This window comes from Nilaparvata lugens, chromosome 10 (genome assembly GCF_014356525.2).
Source record: "Nilaparvata lugens isolate BPH chromosome 10, ASM1435652v1, whole genome shotgun sequence".
NCBI lineage: Eukaryota > Metazoa > Arthropoda > Insecta > Hemiptera > Delphacidae > Nilaparvata > Nilaparvata lugens.
In genome coordinates this window covers 31,102,944-31,127,953 of record NC_052513.1, presented here as the reverse complement: position 1 = coordinate 31,127,953, position 25,010 = coordinate 31,102,944, and the positions used below count along the sequence as shown (strand labels likewise).

The following is a 25,010-nucleotide window of genomic DNA, read 5'->3' as shown; positions in this document are numbered from 1 at the left end:
ATGATTTTTTCTGTGTTTTCGAGCAGTCATTCAAAAAAAACATATTTGGTGAAAAATGGTTGAAAACTAATAAGCTTGTATGCATAAATCAGCTTGTATGTATCTAATAAGCTAAAGTATGTAAAAAGGTCATTTTATTCAGTGTTCAAAATATCAGGTTGATCGGTTGGATAGATCTCTAGAAAAAGGTGCGTATGTTAACATTAGGGCTTATGGAATTATTTTTTGGTCTGCTCCCCTTAACATTATGCACGTACGTTCATTAAATTTAATCCTGATCAAATACTTTACCCGTTTCTCTCATTAGATCTCGTGATATTTAACCGTCATTCAATCATGGTTAAATTTAATAGACGTTTGTGTAACCAAACGTCCAAGTTAGTTCTCAGTAATCGTTTATAAACAAGGCTCCTAGTTTTTTTATTACCAAGTCACAACTTGAATAACTGTACTCAAGCTTTGTTGTTTACCTTTTAAGTTTAATCAATTTTGAGTTTTTGAAATGTAGAGTTGTACACATTTCACATTGTCATGTCTTCTAATTGTTTGTAAGTAAATTTAATTACTTCTTCTTATTCTTCTTCTTCTTTTTCTTTTTTCTCTTCGTTGATTACTTTGAATCTATAATGTTCTCAACTGGAATTATTCTTTCCCTAGGCTACTGCCAAGCGATGAACATCATAGCGTCGGTCCTCCTCATTTTCTGCTCGGAGGAGGAGGCGTTCTGGCTGCTGGCGTGCGTGTGTGAGAACCTGCTGCCCGACTACTACAACACCAAGGTGGTGGGGGCCCTTGTGGACCAGGGGGTGCTCGATGACCTCATCAAGGACAGCCTCACCGACCTGTACGCCTGCCTCGAGTCGCTCGGCATGATTCAGATGATTTCTCTGTCCTGGTTCCTCACCATATTCCTCAGCGTAATGCCCTACACCAGTGCTGTCAATATTGTCGACTGTTTCTTCTATGATGGGGCTAAAGTGATATTTCAGGTGAGGTTCTCAACTACTACTATCTTAGTATACAGTCACTTCGCTTATATGGACCAATCACTTGATGGAGAACCAATCATAGAAGGTCTTTCTGAGAAGAAGGCTTCTCTGATTAGCTCTCGTGGCATTTAATGGGGATTAGACGTTGACAGATTTTTGTGCAACTGGATGAGAGTGCGTTGCAACTGAAAAAACTGTATTAAAGTTTCAATTTGCACGAGACTCAACTTCAGGATGTAAAATCAATCAACATACTGTGCTGGAAATTTGAAATATTTTTCAAAACAACGCTCTATCTACAAGAATTGATCAGAAATAATTTATAATGAAATTCCAAATCAAATGCTGTAAACAAATGCAATTATTTTTTATTCTTTATTGATTCATACAATAAGTAAATCTAAAGAAAAATAGAAATCTCAGTACCCTTTTTGAAATATTTTATCACAACATGTTTCGGACATTGATGCCATTTTCAAGTGATATGAAGTAAATATTTATTTTTCTTTATATTTATATTACAAGGAGCCCTATACAGAAAAGAGATAAATAGGTAAATCATCAAAGTTATAGGGAGAAAAAAAAAAGGTAACCTTGTGCTATTCCTCTCCCAATTTCAGATCAGGTTACACATAGTCCAAAATAAGTTAAATCTTGTAGTTGTTCACTTCACAAAATTCTCGCTCCTTAATTATTTTCACAGAGTAGATTTTTAAATTTAGATGCTTCAAAACCAAACATAGAAGAAATATTTCACATATTATAAATAATATTCATTTCAGATAGTTTGATCAATTCCACAGATAGAAATCAAAGATCAATAAAGTATAAAGAATTTATCTTTGATTTCCATCTGTGGAATTGATCAAACTATCTGAAATGAATAGACTTTTGCACAGTAATTTGATAATTTAAAAAAATGGTTACCCGTATGTTGAAAATCTATAAAAAAAATACTTCAACACTTGGAAAAATTTGCATAATTCCAAGTCTCAGTGAATAGAAAATCACACATAATGATCCTCATGTGGTAAACCTCAGATATTTTTTAGAATAATTATGTTATTCCTCATTTCTCATAGCATCAAGTTTAAACTGATATTTATCTTTTCGATCATTCATAGTTTTTTCATATATCATGATAGTTATTGGGTGAGGACCAATTGGTTTGACTGTATTCCAAGATTTCATCAATAACAAGGTCGAAAAATTGGGTCCCTGACGTCGAAAAGCGCATCGAGATGGTCCCTGGTACTATTTGAAACAACGAAAACCAGGGTAATGTGGTTATGCGCTACCTGTAAAAGGGATTTTCTAGAGATCCAGTACAGTCAGTTCTCATATTCTTTTTACGGATATTTTAGGTGTTTTAATATCCTTATTTCCGATATTTCAGGTGGCACTGACAATACTGCAAGATAACGAGAAGCACTTGACGTCGTGTCGTGATGATGGTGAGGCAATGCAGCGACTCAGCTCCTATCTGTCAGGCATCTACAATGAAGATGACGTCGAGTTGTGGCAGATGAAGGAGGGGTGTGCCGTCAAAAAAGTACGTTCTCACGAATAATATTGTTATCTATGGAAAATCATTATTTAAAACAAAGTTTACTTTAATTGCTTTTGAATAGCAAATTATTTTCCAGATTATTTTTCTTGCGCCATAGATTTGTGTAAGAATTCTGTAGCATTCATTTGAAAAAATAATACTATATTAAAGTAATAAGAAATGTATAAAAAGTGAATTCGTATGGCTTTTGTTGGTGGGAAGTCCCTTGCGGGAAGGTCCCACCTAGCCTGAATATATAATTAAAGCCGTCGATTGGCTTTACGACTGTCATACTTCAGCCGGGACCGATACTTAACGTGCCCATCCGATAACACGAGAGTGATCTGGTTTAAAAACTGTTGGTAATGAGAGGGTTTGAACCCGGGATCTCTATGCTGCTACGCAAGCACCCTATCCACTAGACCACGAATCACTCCACAAAAAATATAAAGAATATAAAATATAAATATATTTCACTCCAAAAGAAATGTATAATAATTGTAGTTCGTTCAGTCATGGAACTATTGTGTTATAAGAAATTTTTTTTATTATTAGAATTTTGAATGTACAATTTTTTCTCAAATGATTGGTAAAATCCATAACAATACAACCTGAAAGTGAACAACTTGAAATAACGGTGTGAGAGGTATCACCTTGGTGGTAAGGCTGAATCAGACTGCCAGATTAAAGAGTAGGCTCTTGGAATCAAAGAATATAACGCGAACTCAATAACGCCGTGATTATTATTTTCTTATATCGTCCAGTTGATGACGTGTTCCGGAGCGAGCTCCTTGAGATGTCCCGTTCAAAAGCGTATCAAAAATGCATGTACGGGAGCCGCTCAAGATTATCAGTAGCTTTTTTAAATAAAGATAATATCATTTCATTCTCTATCAAATTGATTTCCTTCATCAATGAAGATAATTGAATTCTATTTATTAATTTCTGGTAAATAAAAAGGATCATTCTATTTTGTTTGGCAGAGTATAACAGTTCAAAAGCTACTGTACAACGCTTACAAGGACTTCGGGATGCTGACAGCTGGTGAAATAGAAACACTGAGAACGAAGCATCGGCTGAGGGTGGTGCAGAACCTGGAAGATGGCATGGGCAAGAATGTGGTCAGGAGTGTCAAAAACGATGGATACTTTGACACAGAACAGTTACTGGTGAGTAAAATCAACTGAATAGGACTCAATCACCAATCCAATAGACTTGTACAGACCAAATAGTGAGTGTTATAGTTAAACATAGAATAAGTATACAATATTATACTGAATAATAATACATGCTTAAGCTTACTTACTGTAGTGGCAACTCGTACCCCAGTCGGTACTTGGACTCAACAACACAGCCTCTAAAGATTCCTGTCATCAGCGTCATCCTCATTTAGTCCAATCTTTCCCATGTCTTTCTAGGCGTTGTCCCAGCATCTTGTTTTAGGCCTATATACTATACTATATACTAGTATAAAATATAGTTATGCTTTACATCCGTTAATTATTCTACAAAAATCATTTATGTGAATAATGTCTTTCAAAACGAGATGTGATCACTCTGCACCAATTTTCAAAGAGCTCAGAATACTGCCTATCAGAACTTATATATTTATAAAACCCTAAAGCTATTTTTTGATAGGAGTGGCGAAATGCAGCTGATCAATATGCGCAGGGTTGGGAGGAATCAACAAAATGTGCAAGTCCCTAAGCCCAACCTTAGAATTTTCAAAAAATTCTTCACTTTTCTAGCACCAACGTTTTTTAATAGGCTTCCTGTAGACATAAAAAGGTGTAGGCAGAAGACAACTTTCTGCAGATTATTACATAGCCATCTGATACATGAAGATGTTTCTGGTTATTATGAAAATAGTATTTGAACTGCAGGCCTGCATAGTACACTTTTTTACAACTGGTAAGCGCGACATTTTTTTTTTTTAGTTTGTAATGTTATTGTGTATAGTGTAATATAGTTAGTATTTTAATAATGTTAAACTGATACTGAAGTTCTCTTTCCTTTTTTACTTGTCTTTTTAATTTTTTTTTACTCTTTCTTAATTTGCTTTGTTAACTGTAACACTTCTTTTTTATTTTAAGTAGTTTTTTCTGCCCAAACAGGTTTTTGTAACCTTTGGGATTATTTTCCATGTATATTTTATGTTTTGTAATGTTCTTCAGGGTATGATTGTGATTTTCTAGCTATATGATAATTATTTCAGTAACTATGGTAATATCACCTATGGTAATATAACTCTGTATATATTGTAAAAATGGAAAATAAATTAATTTGATTGATAGAATAGAGCTCTTCATTGTAAAATTCATTCATTATCGGTTTTGATAATTTCTGTGACTTATCTTCATGTTTTCCAGGTATTATTAAGTTTAATAAGAGAGGAATTGATGAGAAATCCGTCCAAATATTCAGAGAACCGCTACGACCAGTCATTACCCTACTATGAAGCCTACAGAGTCGATTACGATCTGTTCTTGTTCTTATTCACTGGAATCTCACCCTGGGGCAAGGGAAAGTACGGGGAAGAATTGGCGGCAAGGTTATTCAGGGTATGTATTACTGCATTAATAATACTATGTTAATTCATTAAATTGAGCTGGTAGTGTGGATTTGAAATTATTTGATCACTCAAGTCATTCAAAAGTTGAAAGCTAGAACAAAATCTAGTTGACTGAGTAAATAGTTGACAATCTAGTTGAAAATACTAGTTGGCAATCTGTAGACTAAGTAGAAAATCAATATCTAAAACAGCATTCGCATGAGTGCAACGGTAGAGGTGACTATTTCAATCATCTATCCACAAGTTAAAATTTGTCACGTTCTTGTCGCTGTCATGCAAATCGCAGTTGTGTGCACAAGGCTTTATTCGGGTTATTCATAATTATTATGAATATTATGGTTATGAATATTAAGTACTATGGTATTATGAATATTATTATAGTTATTTATTCGTGTTATTTGCAAAACATCAAGTAGAACTCTATCTTTTTATAATTTAAAATTCAATTTTATTAGGCTATTCAAATTATAATTTTGACTTAGATTTTATTGTTTTATTTATTTTACAAATAAATGCAGACGTGTCAATTATTCTTTTTCATTTTTCCAGTTAATGGATCAAAACGGTGACGGCCTGATAAACTTTCGAGAACTTGTGACGGCGCTTGGACTTAGCTGCTTTGCTGAGTGCAATACTAGGCTCAGGCTACTCTATCTCCTACATCTCCCTCCACTACTCACTACAGCTGAAATTCAGGCTTCCTTTCATTCCGGTGAGTTCAAAACTAATGGATACTTGTTCAAGACTCATCTCCAGACTTGGTTACTGACTAATAATCTCAAGACTTAGTTCCTGGCCAATATAGACAATAATAGAGAAAAGAGATCAAAGATTCAATCTTTTCTAAAGTTTACGTCCTGAGTACCTATTGAATACTTACTTACTCTCAGGGCCATGTATATTCAAGTTAACATTTGGCCGCACAAACAAAAGACATTAGGTGAATCGATCCTGAGTATCTTCTTCTATAGCTCCAAGGCTCTCCATATCTCTATCTTAACCTGTTGCCACCGATCTTATAATCTCATAGAATATTTTTTGTTTAATAATGTAATGTAGTATCAATTTCTAGCATTTGCAACAGTACTAACATGTTGGTAAGATTGCATGGTTACATTACACCAAAATTCTATATTCCGTTTTCAGAAAGCTCTTTTGATATTCCATTTGATATCTTGACGGAGAGTGTGTATTGTGATATAACTGTGGTGAGTACAGTGTAGAATTTTGGTATTAGGAGAAGCTTATGCGAATTCCCTCTCTTTGTTCTGGGAAAATACGTCGTTACACTATAAAGCTCGGGACACATATAACCGCACCGAGCCCGTGCTGAGGTACGGACGAGCTACGTCCGCGACACGGTGATGATGGTAGGAGAACACACATATCCGTGCGACAGCCGAGCGGCTGCAGTGTCTCAGTTCTGAAGTGCTACTGTGGTCTGATTTCTTAAACTATTGTTAATAATATGACACTATTAAAGCTTGTTACATCCAATTTAAATTGATATTTTTCAATTTTATACTAATTACCTGTAGACACAGAAGATGAGAATCATAGTGCTGGTATATATTTCGGTGGATAACAATACCACAATCAGTCATGTATCGTGAATATATATATCACGATATATTCTATCAGCAATAGAATTGTTATTTTCTGCCTTATGTATCTAAACGTGAGTAGTTTTAAATTTAAAATTCAAGACACAGTCACGGGTTCCTTATTTTATACTTTTTGTTGTTTATTTTATTATTTATTATATTATGTCTATTATCCCTTTGGCTTAACTTATTATTTGGTTATACTTTCACTTTTGGTTTAACTTCTTTTCCGTTCAACCATATTTCTCATCACTTTGATCGTACAAAACTGGAAAATTCCGTATCTCTTCAATTACTTTTTCACTCTCCATGTCACAAGAGCCCGCACCGTCTCCGTCAAAAAATAAACTGAACTTGTCGGTGACGGCGCGGGCACGGCTCGGGCAACAAACACGATGACGGTGCTGACGCGGTGCGGTAGTATGTGTCCATACACGTTTGAAAGCATTTGTTTTCTCACTCGCTGTAGTACGTCCGTCACTCGGCCGTGCCGCGGCTCGGGCTCGGTGCGGATATGTGTGTGTCGGCCATTAATAGTTCTTTGAAGGTAATTATTTTGTTTTTGTATTGAAAATGATAGTTTTTATTATAGAGTTAATTTTGGATACTCTTAGCCTGTTTTAACTACATATCTCAATGTTTAGATTTCAATAATTGAGAACTTATAAATTCAATAACAATCATCATGTTTAATAACAATTTTCGGTCCAATTTATTGTTAGAATTTTGAAAAAACCTATAATATTGGTATAATATAAGTTAATATTGTGTAAAAAATTCTTTAAATGTTATGATTTCCAAAAGATTCTACAAATCTCTAGACCTGCATCAGAGAAAGAAGTTCGTAAAGGCCCTCACAAAATATATCTGCAAGTTCATACTGATTGAATAATGATATAATTCATATCATTCTGCAATACTTCCTTTATTATCATTTTGATAATCTACTTATTGTATAAATGAATGAATTTATATTGGATCTGTTTAGAGGAGGGGACTGAGGTGGCTTGTGAAGCAACAGAGGAGGTGGTGGCCCAACTGGGTGGAATAGTCACTCCCTCTCTGGAGAGGTCTGGTAGCGTGAGCAGTTCTGCACAAACTCCAACGGGTGAGAAAATGTTCAAATTATTTCTCCTTCAGAAATCGATACAGCTTGCAACTGTTTTGGCTTATTTCGTTTTCTTCTATAACTTTTAATAGTCTCTACTAAAAGATTTCACAAGATCGTTAATTGATTTTCGATTACCAATGAAGCATTAAGAGTGTCCATCCATAATTTACAATTCTATGTGCTGAACATTATCATCATCTATCAATATCATCATTATTATCACTCATCACACTATCATTTTTCGAATACTGGACTACTTTCTTCTTTTTGATGACTTAATAATTTTTGGATAGAAAATTGTGATGTGGAATGGAAAGTGATTTACTCTTATTTCGAATTCATAATGTAAATTTGGGAGAGGAACAATGAAGGGTTCTTCTGTTTTGCTTTTCCAGTAACATCTTGATAAAAAATCTTATACTAATTAATGATTAGATAGATATATTTTTATTATTCGACAAGTTTTTCTAGAGCATACGTCATCCTTCAACTCCTTGTTCCTTTTATTGGCAGTATACAGTTTTTATCGTAGATTATTTTGTGTGCATTTTATTGAGAGTATTAGACTGATTCCACACTGCATACGAATAACTATCGTACGTATGTATGCTAATTGAACTATATTTGTATATTCGAGCTTACGTCCATTATGTTTGCGAACAATACTTACATCCAAGTGTACGCTCCCACATTTATCATTAAATCGTTAGTGCGTTTTATCATGTAATTGAGTCATCAAATTTAAAATTGTTTGTTTTATTCTAATTCATATTTTTATATTGTGATTTGGTGAGGAAATTGAAATGGACATAACCTATGTATAATATTTGGACAATTTAAAACTAAATTAGGAAATTGAAGAAGTTTTGGGCAATAGCCTGTTTTTTCTTTTCCGATCCTTGTATTGTTTTTGCTAACCTAATAAATAAATTTGTGAGTGCAGTCTAATTCTTCCATTTTCTTGGAGTGCCTATGCTTTATTGTCTAACAAACCTTGCATTGTTGCTTACTGCATTTATAAGTGAATTGAATTTCTATCTTAAATTCAAAATAAGGAAATAATTATTTCCTTCAGTTACCTTGAAAAGTTACCATTCCTGCACTGATCACAGAACGCAAAGAATCACGTTTCCGCTCTAGTGCGCAAAGTATTACTTTGCGTACTCTTAATACTTTGCGTATTATCTTGCAGCCATCCCAATCAGCTGTTGACATTGTTGGCGTGTATTTTGAATGCGAATTTGTTCTATCTATATTTTTCTGATTTTCAAATAAATAAAAATGAGAACTCATTAAATTATACATTTTGATTATTATTAACTATTCATTATTTCAAATAATATTTTTTTCTTTCATAAATTATTGGTTGAAAAATTATTTAGAAATTAAGATTTACTCAAAATCATCCAAATTAATTGGATTAATTACATTTTTAATTTGAATAAATTATCGATTATCAATTTTCAATTGGATTATCAAGTTTAAAATTAATTAAAGTTGTTATTAATAACAAAATTATACACACAAACATTTGATGGATTTCAGCCATCATTTTACCCATAATCAACCACTTCTCATATTCAATGGTAACTGTAGGAGAAATGTAATGTGAAATACGTGCGCAATGTTCCTCTGCTGTACTCAAGAAACCATTCCGCCCTCGCCTACGGCTCGTGCGTAAACGTTTCTTTCGGTGCAGCAAACTGTCACTTTGCACACTAGTTGCACAAATAACTATTCCCATTATTGTCTGTTCTTATAAATAAAGTTATAAGAAATAAATAAATAAAGTTCCACTAAGGTGGTTGTCACAATAAATAAATCAACTCATATTATAATCTCCATCAGGTGTCGACAGAGACCTGCCCTGGGACGTGAAAAGCATGAGTTCGCTTCGCTCAATGGTGCTATCCGGCTGCGGTAAGCTCGACCGCCGTACACTGCCGCAGATGACGCAGATACACTTCATGTCTCTGTGGCACACGCTTGATGACCTCCTCAACGCCGTGTGCAAAAACGATGAACTTGATCATATCATTGCCACTGTTGGTAAGACACATTCACATTCCACTTTCTGAGTAGCTGTGAAGGTGTATTGTGGCAGTCACTATTGATATTGTAGAACCGTTCTTAAATGTAATAGAAACACTCTGGTATTGTCAATTTTACATTTTATTCATGGTACAGTATAATAGTTTCGTTGCCACAAATCTTGATAATGTGATCTGTGTGGGCATGGTCCTGTACCATAAATAGATGTAGAATTGGAAAAATCTCTGATTTTTTTTTTTTTGTTTCAAACGGCAGCAATGTATTATCAATATCAGTGTTTCAGAATTTTCCCTCTACTCTTATTTATTTTCTATTCATTCATTCTATTCTGAGAGCGTACATCAAACGAAGATCATAGTTCCTTGATAATATGAACTGACTAGCAGGTAACCCGTGCTCCGCAAGGGTCTATTTTAAAACTTTACAAACTGAAAACTTGACGTAATAAAATATTGGAAAATTGAAAATAGGCCTATAACCATCCTCGGTTAATAAAGAATTTTTATGCAAAATTTCAAGTCATTCAGTCCATTAGTTCAGACGTGATGATGCGTCAAACATAATGTTCCTATCCCGTTACGTGTATAAGCCAGTTCTTTCCATTATTATAGTATAGATGGATGATTTATCAGTATCTTTGAATGAGAATAACTTTTGAACGGTTTGAGAAATGTGCGGTTTTCACCATTCATTTTCTCTTGTAATTCTGTATCGAAATCATGTATTATATGACTACCTTCCAATTTAAAAAAATTAAGTTGAATTTAAAATGTCGGTTCCAAGATGGCTGACCAAAATTTTGATGGGACAGAAAATCAGTCATTCGAATAGCATTCCAATCATACCTTCCATCTAATCTCCCTTTTAAAAGAAATGTTCAGCTGTTTCTATACAACAACTGGAAGCATGACAATTTGAAAACTTGATGTAATGAAATCTTCAAGAATTGAAAATAGGCCTATAACAATCCTCGGTTAATTAAGAATCTATATGCAAAATTTCAAGTAGTTCAGACGTGATGATGCGTCAAACATAATTTTCCTATTCCGTATGTGTATAAGCCAGTTCTTTCCTTTATTATTAGCATAGATACGGTAACTGAATAAAACATAATACTTTAAAAACTCATAGTATATTGATTTTTGTTCAATACATCAATTTTAGTATCGATTAGATCCTCCTCAATTTGAATCAGGCAGCCTTTTGCTTCCCCAATTCCAAACAAAATACCTACAAACTCGTTTCACTCCTAATTTGTGTCTAATAGTAGGCTGACATTGTAACTGAAGAATATCAATTATTACGGTACTAATTTTATTATGATCTATTCATGCATTTGTTATGAATTCCAATGACTACCTTATTATTTCATCTTTCAATGTTATTACATTAGTGTCATTTGCTTTGTAAATAATAAATAAATAAATGACGCAGCATGAAACCCATGTCCATTTCATTTGTACTGGTTGCAAAATGTTACATAGAATAATAAATTAATTGATGAAATCTATGATCAATCTTAATGAAAACAACTTCCTTAAAAAATAATTTATAAATAATATGTTTCGAGGGAAAAAATTGAGTACAAAAAACGGAAGAATCGGGATTCGAGCCGAGGAACACTCGCGTCGTAACCGAGTACTCTACCGCTAGACCACGGCTGCGTTCAAAATATGAAGCCTTGTACTAACGTTATAATTTCCTTACTTATAACAATCAAACAATCACATTTTACAACATGTAAGCTATTCTGTATAAAATTTTATGTCCCTTGAATGGAATTTGAACATTAATTCTAAAAAATCTAGAAAGAAAATTGAAATTTGGGCTTCGAGGTGCACGATTTTGATATTTTTAGAATCTATGTGCAAAATTTGGAGATCTAAATCATTACCGTTTTTTCCGGTATGCAATCCACAAGTTAACATGTTTTGAAGCGAACAAACACTACCCTACTCTCTTTTATTATATAGATAGGCTACTCTACCCACTCCCGGCGGACAGGATTCTCCTTGCGAGGATGTATCATGGATAAAATTTAACACATGAAGATATATCCCATGGTATAGGGCGTTCATGTTCCAATTTCCACTCAAGCCGTTAGTCCTGGTAGTTCTTTTTCGTGAAGCTATGTGACGCTGGTAGTCCCTCATACTGTGACGTTCTTACACTCTCAATCGGCCAAAACAGGAATAATAGACAGTAGTCAACAGTAATCGGCTTCAAATTTGGAACATGAACGTCCTATACCATGGAATATCTTCTTACGTTATCTTTTATCTATGGTTGTACGACGTAATTTATTCATGGTATTTTTGTTTGGCTTTTGCAATGTTACGTTAAATTTGTGTTTTCGTTGTAATAGAGATTTGATATGCTTATGTAATGAATCTTGTCTCACTCATTGGGGGTTTCACTATTCTATTTCCATTTCTTTCAGGCACAACTTTACTTCAACTAGGTGAAGCCAACAAGAGATTCTACGAAAGCCAGAATTCAACTACTGGAAGTCCAGCTAATAAGGATGAAGAATCAGCCGAGAAGTCTACAGAACTGGTAAAAAAAAGTTATGAATTTATTAAATTATCAAAATAGAAAAAATATCTATACGGTACATTATTTTTCTTTCTGATTTTGATAAATAGTCCAAATCGTGGCTATTTTATCATCATCTTATACGTGTATTAAAATACTTGATATGCAAAACTAATAACAGCCATAGAAAATTTTAATAAGTAATAAATAAATTTATGATTTCTTTAAAAAAATTCCCTTTTAATATCGCAAAGTTGATAAAATTTCAAGTCGAATCATCAGCCACTGTGATCAACTCCACTAATGCACTGGATATAAAAAGGATTAAGGAAACAGTATCCTATAGAATATTTTAAGGTTTTTAATACATCAATTTCTCTAGATTACTGCAAGATAGACGATATCTGGTGATATTTGGACAATACCTAAAGCTTGTGAAAATGATCCTGAACTAACAATATAAACTGAGATGGAACAACTCGAAGTGTTTCTATGGTCAAAAAAAGGCAATTACCTCAAAGATTTAGAATTTGTTGGTGAAATGGCTGTTAAACTGCTGATTTCAAACTATTGAAATCGCCCAGATGACTTGACGGTGGTTCAACTAGTGGTTGAGAGTTGAACTGCAATTGATATTAATATTTTCTAGTTGAAGCTGTAGATCATCTGGTCCCTGACTCGGAAGAGATTTACACTGATATTGATATTACGGGCCCTAGTGCCGGTTTCACAAAAGCCGGTTAAATTTTAATCGTGATTAATTTCATGAGAATCAATCAGAGAAGCCTTCTTTTCGAAAAAAACCTTCAACCCCTTTGTTTAACTTGTCGTATAATACAACTTGCCTCATTATGCAACAGGTTTGAAAAAGCATTATGAAAACATTACTGTTTTGGCATAAATCTTCGTGAAACTATAGTCAAAAATAGTCCGATGGAAATTGGAACAATAGATGAGTCCTACCCCTTACCCGTCCCCTCACAAATAGACGCTGCCAATGTACCTAGAATACAATGTATTCTAGGTACCTTGGACGCTGCCAATTCGTCAGGTGTATTATACAAATATTTATTAATGAATTGTTATTTATAATCAGCTTTGGACAACGTTGATCAACTGTTATTTGGCAACGTTGCACTCTTCTATTCCAATTTCAGTCGGACTATTTTAATGCGGTTGACTGTAGTATGTACGAGTTACCTGGTTGGCTCAGGTCTGGAATCAAAGTATTTTATAACTCGTATTATGCTGTAACATTCTAATTTGATCTAACATTCTAAATGGATCATTCTAATATTCTACTTTTTATTCTGTAAATACATTTTTTTTTGTTTTGTAGATGGCGGACAAGAACGGCAACCCCGAGCAGAACCCTGCAGAGGGTGTGGGGGGCAGAGGGAGCATTGCCGACTGGTCGATAGGCCTCGAGCAATTCGTGGCTACTGCACTGATGGACGACAAAATAGTCAAGTACTTCTCGGACAAGGTGGACCTGCGACAGGCTGTTGCCAACATTCGCCAGCAGAGGGTGCGCTCGCTGCATAGCTTCTGCAGTGACTATGTGCCGCCGCCTTGACACATCAACAATTGTGCACCAGGTCAGTCTGTGCTGCTCTAATTGTAGCTCAATCTGTAATAATTAATATACAGTGTGTTCATAAATTAATATCAGTGGGCTTATAATAATTGACCGAGCGAAGTGAGGTCTAAGATTCAAGTCGACGGTTTTGCATTTCTCTTTATGCTCAAATGATTATATGTTGCGCATTTACGGCGAAACGCAACAATAGATTTTTATTAAATTTTACAGGTATGTTCCTTTTTAAATTGCGCGTCGACGTATATACAAGGTTTTTGGAAATTTTGAATTTCAAGGATAATATAAGGAGCCTCCTTCATACGCCAATATTAGAGTAAAAATCAGACTATAGAATTATTCATCATAAATCAGCTGTCGAGTGGATTATAAATTGCATGCAATGACGCATGCAGTTCAATATCTCAATGTAACTTGGTGAAAAATCAGCTGCTGTGTGGACTATTAATTGCATGCCTCATTGAATGCAATTATTTTTATGCACTATTAAATGAACTATTGATTGCATGCAATAACGCATGCAATTAATAACTAAAATAACACAGTATTGTCTCTCGACCTTTCTCTGCTTTGAACTCAGGCTGACCTGTTGCCAGTAAGTCTTGAAGGAGGTTAGCTTTTGATGTTTGCATTTTTGATACACCAACCCCAACATCCATTAGCCGTTTTCACACCGATATCTCGCCGACACGACATACAGACAGGATTTACTCTGATGGACAGTATAAGAGGAGGCTGTGGTTTATAACTGCGCGAGGTCTACTGTTCACAGAACTACTAGTATTGTTTGTTACCTTGTCAATTCAAGTAGTCTACGTTTATTCCACATCAATCTGAAGCAATTTTGGACATTTATTTGTAATGGTAAAGATGATCTTGATGTGTTTTTTTGTGGAAATTGAAAGATTGAGTTTCAACCTTTTTTAACCTCAAAATTGTTCCAGCAATCAGTTTTTAGTTTTTATAACTCAAATATGTGTAACGCTAGTTCGCCTCCATTATGCACATTGGTTAACGCTAAATGGACTAGGAAAATCATGGCTGTCAGACAAACTTATGTTCTCCTGACCAAAAACTACACATCTCAAAGAAATTGGAAATATACAGTGTATATGTAGACATTTGAGACTCATGAGCTTTATGTGTTGTGTATCTGCCGTACGCTAAATAAATTATATCAGCAATTATTATCTCTTTTAACATTATACTTATAGTTGTTAAAAATGATGTAACAAGTCATCAAGTGACATATCAATGCAAGAAGTGACAAAGCGACTGAAACAGTTTTGTTTGTTGGCCCAGTGCGCATGTGCAAGCAATATTTGATAATAAGAATTACTTTTGTAAAAAGAAAAAATAAATTATTGAATATCAAAATGTCTTAAAATGATAGGAAATGCAGTACTTGAAGAGAGTAACATGAATATGTCCTCAGATTGGCGAAATATGCTCGCTCCTCGCTCCCGTTCCAGAGATATGAGCACTTCGAAAATGTTTATTTTTCTCATTGTGAGAGGAGAAAAATTTCTTGTTCTAGTGAATAGCTTCCCATTTATTACCTGAAAAATATTTCATAATATAAATGCTACAACACTTATCATGTCTGGCTCTATCATATCCGAAATATCAAGAAAATCTAAGATAAGATTTCATTTTTGGACAAAAACGATTAGGTAGGAGTTTAGGAGGAGAGGTATGATTTTTTGCAGATAATGATGAAATATCAAAATTGCTTAATGTAGCAGCAATGATTGTAGTTGGAGAAAGAAACACACGTAAGTCAAATGTAATTGGATTAAAAAGAATTCGTTCCCATTTTGTGAGATATGAGCTAGATTCTTTTTATTCAACTACACATATATAGAAGAGAGATAAATCTTCACTTCCTTACTCATCCTGTATTTTTGTGTAAAATATTGTTACTTTGTATTAATGTAAATAAATGAGATATTACATTGAATCAAATGCTATATTAATGTTCATAGAACATTGAATTTCGTTCATGGGAGAGAAGAAACGCAGTGGATGTGCTCTCTGTGTAATAGAAGAGAGAGAGGATATGGTACATTTTGTGGGAGTGTCCTATTCTGGGGGGTGTCTGTAGATTTTGGTTGGGGAAGAATCGGCTCTCTGAACTAGAGGTCATGCAATGGCTAAATGGTAGTGATTGGAATAGGTTTGTTGCTTTTTTGAGGGATGTCCTGAAGATAAGAAATAATATGGTGTTAGAGTTTGATTATTGAAGTTTTGTTTTAATTAGGTTTGATTATTTATTATTGAGTTTATTGTTTTATGATTGTTGGCATTATTGATTTTGTTAACAGTATATACGTATTTATTTTTAGTGTATATTTTTCTTTTAATATTTTAAAATTTTTCACAAATATATTGATAACCGACTCCTGGCAGACAACCTTCTCGGTTATTCCAAAATTGAATGGCTTAGTTTGTTTTCTTATTTCCTTGTATGATTAATTATGCTTATGAAATGTTTTTTTATGATTTTTTTGTTTTTTATTCTTAGCTTTGTTAAATAAAGGCCTTTTTATTCATTATTCAGTGTTCATAGAAATTCCAAACTAACAAACCCGAAGACTTATGCTAATGCAAACATCGACAAAAAGAAGAATAGTTAGAAGGAATTTCAATGGTTTTTATGTGCATTAGCAGAAGACCTCAGGTTGGTTGTAACATCAAAGCTGGATACCCACTCAACAGTGACAATGAACAGTCTAAATATAATTCCCGTAAGTTTTAATGGGAGTTTTCATACCCGCTCGGGCGAGCTGAATGGGAAATACTGTAGTCCAATTAGTAGTAATCATGGGAATTATATTTTCACTACTCACTGTTGCTGTTGTGTGCGAATCCAGCTTGCATTAATATTTTTCAATCCATCCATTAAAAACTAGCATAATTCATTGATGTCATGTTTTTGTTTTTCAGAAGCCTACAGCATTCCAGTTGAGTTGGATGGTAAAATTGTGAGAACCATATTCGAGCAGCCTTGTTAATATTAAGTTTCAAACTGTCAATAATAATATCAACGATTTTTGTTGAGTATTCACTCCAAGCCAAATTGATACATTATCACAGAATTTATATCTGCATTGCAACGATCTGTATTTAGTTTTTAACTCTAGATTGGATGTAATCCTGTACATATTATTTTAGCCCTTGTTTTGTCTATTTTTAATATTTTATGAGCAGTCTTCCTTTTACCATTATTATTTAATGTGAGTTACGTGATTGATTGCAAAAGAAGCTTTATATTGTATGCATTTTATGTAATGAATAAAAGTAGTAAAATATTAGTAAATTTTAGTGCCATCGAGAGCTGTTTGAGAGAATTGTACAGTCTTGTATAGTGATTTGTTATTTTGAAAAATTGTGATTTTCTTCATACTTTTAAAAATTTTATGAATAAATGTTTTTAGAAAATTGCGCACGGTTTTTTATTCACTCACCTATATATCACTAAATGTGAGTTTGTAATAAAATTTTAAATTTTATTTTTGTAGTTCGTTCGATATCAACAGAATTAGCAGAAACCAAAATCATCGACAAGTGAAAATCATCAATCATAATTCAAAATAATATGGAAAATTCATAGAAGTTCATTATACCCTAATATAAACATTGCGAGAGAGAAAAGTATTCCACAATCTGTTGCATTGATAATGCATTGAATGGCTGGTAATTTTGCCTCCGATTTTTGTATGTTTGAGAGAGACAAGAAATACAGAAAATTCATGGTTTAGAGTTCAAATCTGTTTTATAACGCTTATCAGTGTGTTGTGCGAGAGAGAGGCAAGCAATTTTTGATGAGAAAGATCCAGTCAGCCTCTGTTGCATGTCTGAGAACCGATTCTCGTCTGAGAGAGAGAGACAAGAAACATTGAAAGTTCATTTATTTACAAATGTAGAAAGATGTTTCTTATCTGAGAGAGAGAGAGAGAGAGAGAGAGAGAGAATAAGTTAACAAGAGCCATCGAACATTTCCAATGGTTAAACGTACTTGCATTTTCAACTGTATGAGAGAGTCAACGATATACTCAGAAGATAATTAAATAATTATCGTTTTCAATGACCAAATCAGCTTATTGTATTATTAGTAAAAAAACTATTCTTATCAGTGTGTTGTGTGTGGTGTGGTAAGGGCGTGAATACCGAAGAGTCTTGACATCACTAGCGTTCAATGAGAAATATATAGCATCTACATTTTTTTCCTGAATCTACTCACTGAAATCATTATGATGATCAGCGATCATTCAAAATATTAAAAACTACTTGGCATTTTTTTAGACGCATTTCACTTGACTCCTGTCAACATTTATTAAAAATATAACATCTAAGCTCACCATGATAACGAATGATGCAATGATGACAGTTTAATGTGAACTTCATTACAATACAGTAGCCTATGCCTAATTGTTGATGTTTTGCCGAGACATAACGCCAGTAACAGAAAAACGCTATCACATTCAACCACCTTAAAAATGTGCCATTAAATTGTACCAAAATTCATATTTCACGTTTGTAATGACGTCAATTTGCGGTGATTAAATTCTATTTCGTTTTCGTGCAACTGACCACATGAATAATCAAAATAGGTAATAAATCTTCAATGAAACAACACATCAAATACAAAGATCAATTCAATTTATTCTAAAAAATTTATTCATCTCACATCAGTTGCCAATTTTATGTTTCACTTACATCATTCACTCAGCTTCACATCTTTCAAGTATGGTTTATGAAAAATCTAACACTATTTAGCCATCTTTGAGATGTTAATAAGCTATGAGATTCACTCACACATTTTTATGTTTTCCAGGAATGACTATTTTTAGAATAAATCACTTCTAGGTTTGTAGGAATTACATTTCCCGTTTTTTCTTTTAACTCAATTATTAGACAACACATACTATGATGAAAACATAGGCTAAGAAAACTACTTTTACCATTTTTGATTCAACTATCAATCGTTTTAATAATTTGAATTTAATTCAAGTGATTCCCGATGATAATACTAGTTTCATTATCTTCCAGTTCTATCTGCACTACTTATTTCATTTTCAAAACTTGAAACATATTAAATTTGATGATCTAACATTTGTGAAAGATTGGATTGTACATGAAGAATTAACAAAGAAAGAATTGTATGGAAAGTCCTTGACATAATATTTTTGGACAACCTAAAAAGTTAAATCATGGCATCAATTATCATTATGTAAAATGTTAAGAAAAATTCAACATCTCCAAATTTAGAAGCGAAGAAGATTGTATGAAATCTTTACTATAAATAAACAAAATATTTTTTTTTCAATCATAATATTTAATAATAATTAATTTTTTATGTGAGTCTATAGAAAAAAGCATGAACTATCACAATTTTTATACTAGACACTTCTCACAATAATTTTAGCATAAGAATAAACTAAAATAAGCATTCATTAATTGTAGTATCCTAGAAGATTGTATAAAAAACAACTAATACTTTTTATCTCATGGCAACTAACAAATCAAGAACAAAGTTTCTCAATTAGAGTATTTCAAAATAAATTACTCGATTTCACTCATCTTTTTTTATTTGGAAATGTAAACATTTGAAATCGGGTAACTCATTACGAAATACTCTTTTCCAGTTGCTCATACTTGACGCGGAAAATTTCCCGGTTGCGCCGTAAAATCACGTCATCTAACTGAGCCAATGAACGAATAGGGCGACAATATCATGAGCTCATTTTACGGCCGTTAATTTCAATCGATCACAAACATCAATACATTAACAATAAGAGTTTTTTAGCAAACTTATTTTACTTTCGAGTTGATCACAGGCTTCATTGTTTTGGATAAAATGTTAGTTCATGCCATACACTTCTCCCTTTTTCCTGTAGTCTGCATTGGCATAGATTGTGCCATTCTTCTGCACCAAACTGCACACCACCGAGCCTTTATCACGGTATCTGGTCATTTTGTGCCCTAACTTCTGTAGACCTTCCACCATCGGCTGTGAAAACAAGATAAGAATTATTATCATAGAAACTAAGGTTTGGCTTATGAAAATGTTTTATAGAGAATTTTCACAATATTCCTATATAGTCTTTTCTAAATAGTTTTATTTCCATAAAACTCAAGTTACCTGAATATACAACCTATGGTGATGCCTTAAGCATTGATTTAGCCAATAAAACTATATTTAACTAGAAAATACCCATATTTCATTTTTGTTTCAACAATTCAACAACTTTTTAGATTACAGTGTTAATTTTATTTATTATGATTGATGAATATTGTTGAAACTGGTATCAAATACCAAAGCTTTGCTGGTCAGTAAAATACCATTGGTATGGCAGTGTTGACACACTGACGGACTGAAGATGGCTAAACACTTCTATAAGAACTAATGGTATTTTTTCTGACCAGCAAAAGAGAAACATATTGAAAAATAGGACTTAATTGTCAGTTTTATAAATTTGGGAGAATATCGAGTTGAAACACTTTTATAAACATAGAAATAATGTGTTGAACACAAAGTTAGGAAGAAGGAAAGTTTTGAACCCAGTTTGTTCCTTGCTTCTTTTTGTACAGGCCAATAAATGAAATTCATATCACATGAAATAATTTATTAAATTGGGAAATGAATGTTTCAACTCACCTCAGTGATGCCGTATTCATAGTTGATTTCCATAGGAAACAGTTGATGGTGAATCCGACTAGCGTCGATAGACTCTTTGATTGTGTGATTGAACCACGTATACTGCATTATAACCTATGAAAAACAAAATAAAATCTCTATAATATTTTGGAAAACAATAATTTTCATTGACAGTTTCCACACTTACCGATTGTCGGCCGGCACTAAGAATTGTCCTCTTATTGACTGATATTCAATTGCATGTTAGTGATAATAAGCCAATCAGAGGACAATTCTGAGTATCGGCCGATAAATTATGTCGGACGACAATCGCTGAGTGCGAAAACGGCATTTGTGGCAAAGATTAAACCTTCTAGTGAACGCGCCTTAGAAAGTTGCATATGATATACAACATCTATTAATAAACTAAATTGAATTTAAATAAATTGTATAAATTAAATTGAAAAAGTAGGCACGTAGCAGCATTGAGTACTGCCTCTGGAATATCACAATTCCTACAACTCAAACGCTCAAGTTATATTAGACAATCATGAATTGATAAATATCGAATATATATATATTTTTTTTCTTAAATAAATTCACATAGGCTTACCATATAATCGTAACATATAATTATAGAACATTCAAATACAATAATTTACGGTTTTATTTTATGTTATTATAGGATAAGGGGCAAAAAATCTGTATTGATACTCTTTGTACCGATCCATCTATCTCTATAATAAGGCTGGGGTTGGTCCAAACTTCAGTTACTGTATAAAGATAGTGAATGTCTCTATATAGCAACTGAAGACCAAACGAGCGATTGCTAGTTCTGAACAAAGATTGACAAAAATACTGGATAAAGCCAGTTTGAAAGCTCTAAAACCATGAGAACAGTGGATTCATTCAGTTTTGGAGACATGCTTCATGCTTCTCATATGTCGAGTCTGTATTTGTTTTAATGCTCCAGAATTTGTGTTCTAGCTCTATAATCGTTTGGTCCAACCCTAGCCTTACAGAGGTCTAATTCTAGATTATTTTAATGGATAGATAGGTCTAATATAAGCCTTATAGAGGTCAGTTGAGAGAAGATCTTGGGCTTTAGAAGGAAAATAAGCCTTAAAGCGGTCTGATTCTAAATATCATTTTAATTTAAAAAAAAACATTAGAATAGAACCGATGTTACAAAACCGATAAATAAAATAACCTGGATGAATATTTAAGCAGTAATAAACTACACTCATTAGTAGGCGCGTGTCACACTGAGTGTTGCCTAAGAGATGTTTTTGACTGATGAATCAGATAAATGATGTAATGATGATAATTGGAACCGTTTTGGGCTTTAGCATGTGGAACTTATCTAGAAGTTGTGTGATTCTAAATTATTAAACGCCTAAATAAATAAACAATATTATTACCAAGTGGGTGGATTTTAGAGACAATTTTTTAAAAAAGTGACAACCAACCCAAGCGACAGCGGTGGTGATCTTAGTGCCGCCAGCGGCGCCAACGACCATGATGACGTCACCGTTGTCATCGGTGATGATGGTTGGACTGACGGAGGAGAGAGGCATCTTGCCCGGTGCTATGAAGTTGTTGGGGGAGGCCGGCACCCCCTGGTAGTTGACCACACCCGGGTTTGAGAAGTCGTCCATGCCGCTGTTCAGGATTATGCCTGTGCGGCGGGAGGTCACACCTGCGCCGAAACTGTGAAGGAAAATTAGAAACGGAAATGGTAAAAATAAAAATTCAAAGAGACATTTATTATGTTGGAACTGGAAAGAAGAATGGGGGAAAATGTTACAGAAAGCATATTAATTTATTAGTTTTTTCTTAGAAAATAGATACAAACATACAATCCAGGTGTAATTTTTGAAATTTTCCTTTCCAATATCTTCCATTTTCAATGGTACTTGAAAATTTTAGAAGAAATCTATGTTGAAATAACAATACAGTCATTTTTTGAATATAATTATTTATTTTAAAAACAAAAGGAAAATTATTGGGAAAATGTTGAAACGAGAATTAAAAGGGACACTAATATTATGTTTGGAACTGAGGAGACAAATCGTGGGAAATGTTAAAACAAAAATTGAAGGAGAAAAGTTTAACCGAGCAAGAAATTTGAGAAAAATGTTAAAACGAAAACTAAGAGGGGACATATTTTGATACTGAAACTCAAATTGAACGGCAATTATTACTACCGTAGTCCTGGCCGGTCGACTAGACAACACTGACTCGGTCTACATTTTCCGGAGTACGAATTGAACGGGGAAGACCAGGTGGTTGGAAAAGCGTTGCACTGTGACTACAGATTCATTGTTTCTAGAAAAAACTTCTCGACAGCAAGCACACGAAGTTGTGCGTTGTGATTAATTTATGAATTAATCACGTCGTTAATTTATGAATAAATTCAAAATATAATTGGAGATCAATAGCTGAAGATCATAGATTAATAAAATAAATAAATGATAGGGTAAAAGCATAACTTAATACTATCCACTTCAGAACAAAAGTGATTAACTGCTTGTAACATATAATTGGAGACCAATAGCTCAAGATGAAATATTGATAAAATTAATACATTGATAAATGAGAGGGTAAAAGCATTTATACAATCCATCCCAAAACAAAGAAATTAACAGATTGGATGAATTAGTATTAATTTGGCAACTTACTAAAGGTTAATGGTGCTAGTGACAGATACGGCGTCACCATTGGGAGCCATAACTGCGAGATGGGCGGTGCCGTGGTCATCCTTGTTGTGGTAGATGGCCCCATAGTGACTCGCATTGTTGAATGTCATGTCATCCCTGATCAGCTTCCTGATGCCCTCGGCGTACTCCTTCGATGTCAGGTTTTTCACTAGCTGCAGACATTTGAAATATTTTTATTATAATGTTTTATAAAACAGGAATAATGAACAGCGAAATACTTGTAGTTCCAGCACAGCCTGAGATAAATGCAACTTTGAAAACTAAAAACACAGTTCATTTGGCTTGGTAGTTGAAATATTGAATTATAAAATATAATAACTAGCAGGTAGCCATGCTTTGCAAGGTCTAATTGAAAACTTGTCAAACTAAAAACTCGACCTACTGAAATCTTCAAGGATTTAAAATAGACCTATAAACCATCCTTGGTAAATTATTAAAAATCTATTTACAAGGTTTCAAGTTAATCAGTCCAGTAGTTCAGGAGTTATGATGCGTCATTCACGAATTTCCTATACCATACAAGCCAATTCTTTCCTATTCATGTTCTAAATAGAAGATAGTGTTTAAACAATTTTAAAAAATCAAGTTTCTATTAAAAATAATTATTGAAAAACAAGAACAATGAACAGAAAAATACTAGCAGTCCAAACAGAGCCTGCAATAAATGAAACGTTGTAAACAACAAACTAAGTTTATGATTAGGCTTGGCAGTTAAAATATTGCATTACAAATCATCAAAAAATTTTGAAATATTAAAAAAGTATTAACAAATTGTCTATTCAAAAAATTGAAATATTCATTATAAATTATTATGAAACTCGGAAATAATTCATTGATATATTCAATCATTGACTTATTATGGAATTATAGTTAGTTCTTGAATTAATGTTAGGATTCATAAAAAACTCAGCATTAAACTTTTTCTGTTGTTTGTGTTATACGCTTATTTTAAACGTTTATTATATGCTTATTATTGATGGTTCTTCAATAAATACTATGATTCATAAATATAAACTCAGCAGTCATCTTTTTCTGTTGATAATGTAAAATCTGCATTATTTCTAAATTTCATGTAAACTGATAATAAAGCAGAAATGGTTATGTACACTGTACGGAAATATGGAAGTCGTTGTCCCAGCAGTTGAACCTTATCTAGTCTCACAAATTATATAAGCACAAGTTAGCTATTGTATTGGATCATAATTGCATCTAATCTTGCAATTTTTTCACTTTTGAAACTGGAAAAATAAAATATATGTGTTCATTTCAATAATGTATTTCTAATCACACTTACATCAGTAACCGAATTTAATCGCAGAAATTAGTAAAAAATCCAGTTAGATTTGGAATTGGATCATAATTATTGGTCGCCACCAACCTGTCTCCCCGACAACTATTCTCCTCGCTATTTCGATCACAGGCGTCAGTAAATCCCCTGGCAAAATATACCATTGCCGTCAACTAGTCTCCCCGAAAGTAAATCCCCTACTAGAACGAAGGAGCTCCTCACACGCTCACGACAACTAGTATCCCCGACAGTAAAACCCCTGCTGGATAGGCCTATGAGGGGTCTGGTTGTCGTGATAGTACCCGACAACTAAGCTCCCCAACAGCTGATACCCTATTGAACATTGAAACCAG

At 33.5% G+C, this 25,010-nt stretch overlaps 2 protein-coding genes across 9 annotated transcripts in view; one reads left to right on the top strand and one right to left on the bottom strand.

The window, feature by feature from the left end:
• Positions 1-17,016, top strand: part of LOC111053588 (TBC1 domain family member 9) — a 33,298-nt gene extending 16,282 nt beyond the window's left edge. For both annotated transcript variants that reach the window (XM_039437192.1, XM_039437191.1), the window contains exons 13-22: positions 658-989; positions 2,386-2,541; positions 3,522-3,707; positions 4,908-5,099; positions 5,660-5,822; positions 7,703-7,822; positions 9,674-9,874; positions 12,318-12,433; positions 13,752-14,010; positions 16,956-17,016. In XM_039437192.1, the coding sequence (XP_039293126.1) occupies positions 658-989; positions 2,386-2,541; positions 3,522-3,707; positions 4,908-5,099; positions 5,660-5,822; positions 7,703-7,822; positions 9,674-9,874; positions 12,318-12,433; positions 13,752-13,988 (1,703 nt within the window). In that variant the 3' untranslated portion in view covers positions 13,989-14,010; positions 16,956-17,016. The remainder of the gene's footprint in view (positions 1-657; positions 990-2,385; positions 2,542-3,521; positions 3,708-4,907; positions 5,100-5,659; positions 5,823-7,702; positions 7,823-9,673; positions 9,875-12,317; positions 12,434-13,751; positions 14,011-16,955) is intronic.
• Positions 17,017-18,662: 1,646 nt separating this feature from the next.
• Positions 18,663-25,010, bottom strand: part of LOC111053586 (glutathione hydrolase 1 proenzyme) — an 82,576-nt gene continuing 76,228 nt past the window's right edge. For all 7 annotated transcript variants that reach the window (XM_039437194.1, XM_039437195.1, XM_039437196.1 and 4 more), the window contains 4 exons: positions 23,331-23,521; positions 22,119-22,359; positions 20,671-20,784; positions 18,663-20,022 (listed from right to left, as the gene is read on the bottom strand). In XM_039437194.1, the coding sequence (XP_039293128.1) occupies positions 19,873-20,022; positions 20,671-20,784; positions 22,119-22,359; positions 23,331-23,521 (696 nt within the window). In that variant the 3' untranslated portion in view covers positions 18,663-19,872. The remainder of the gene's footprint in view (positions 20,023-20,670; positions 20,785-22,118; positions 22,360-23,330; positions 23,522-25,010) is intronic.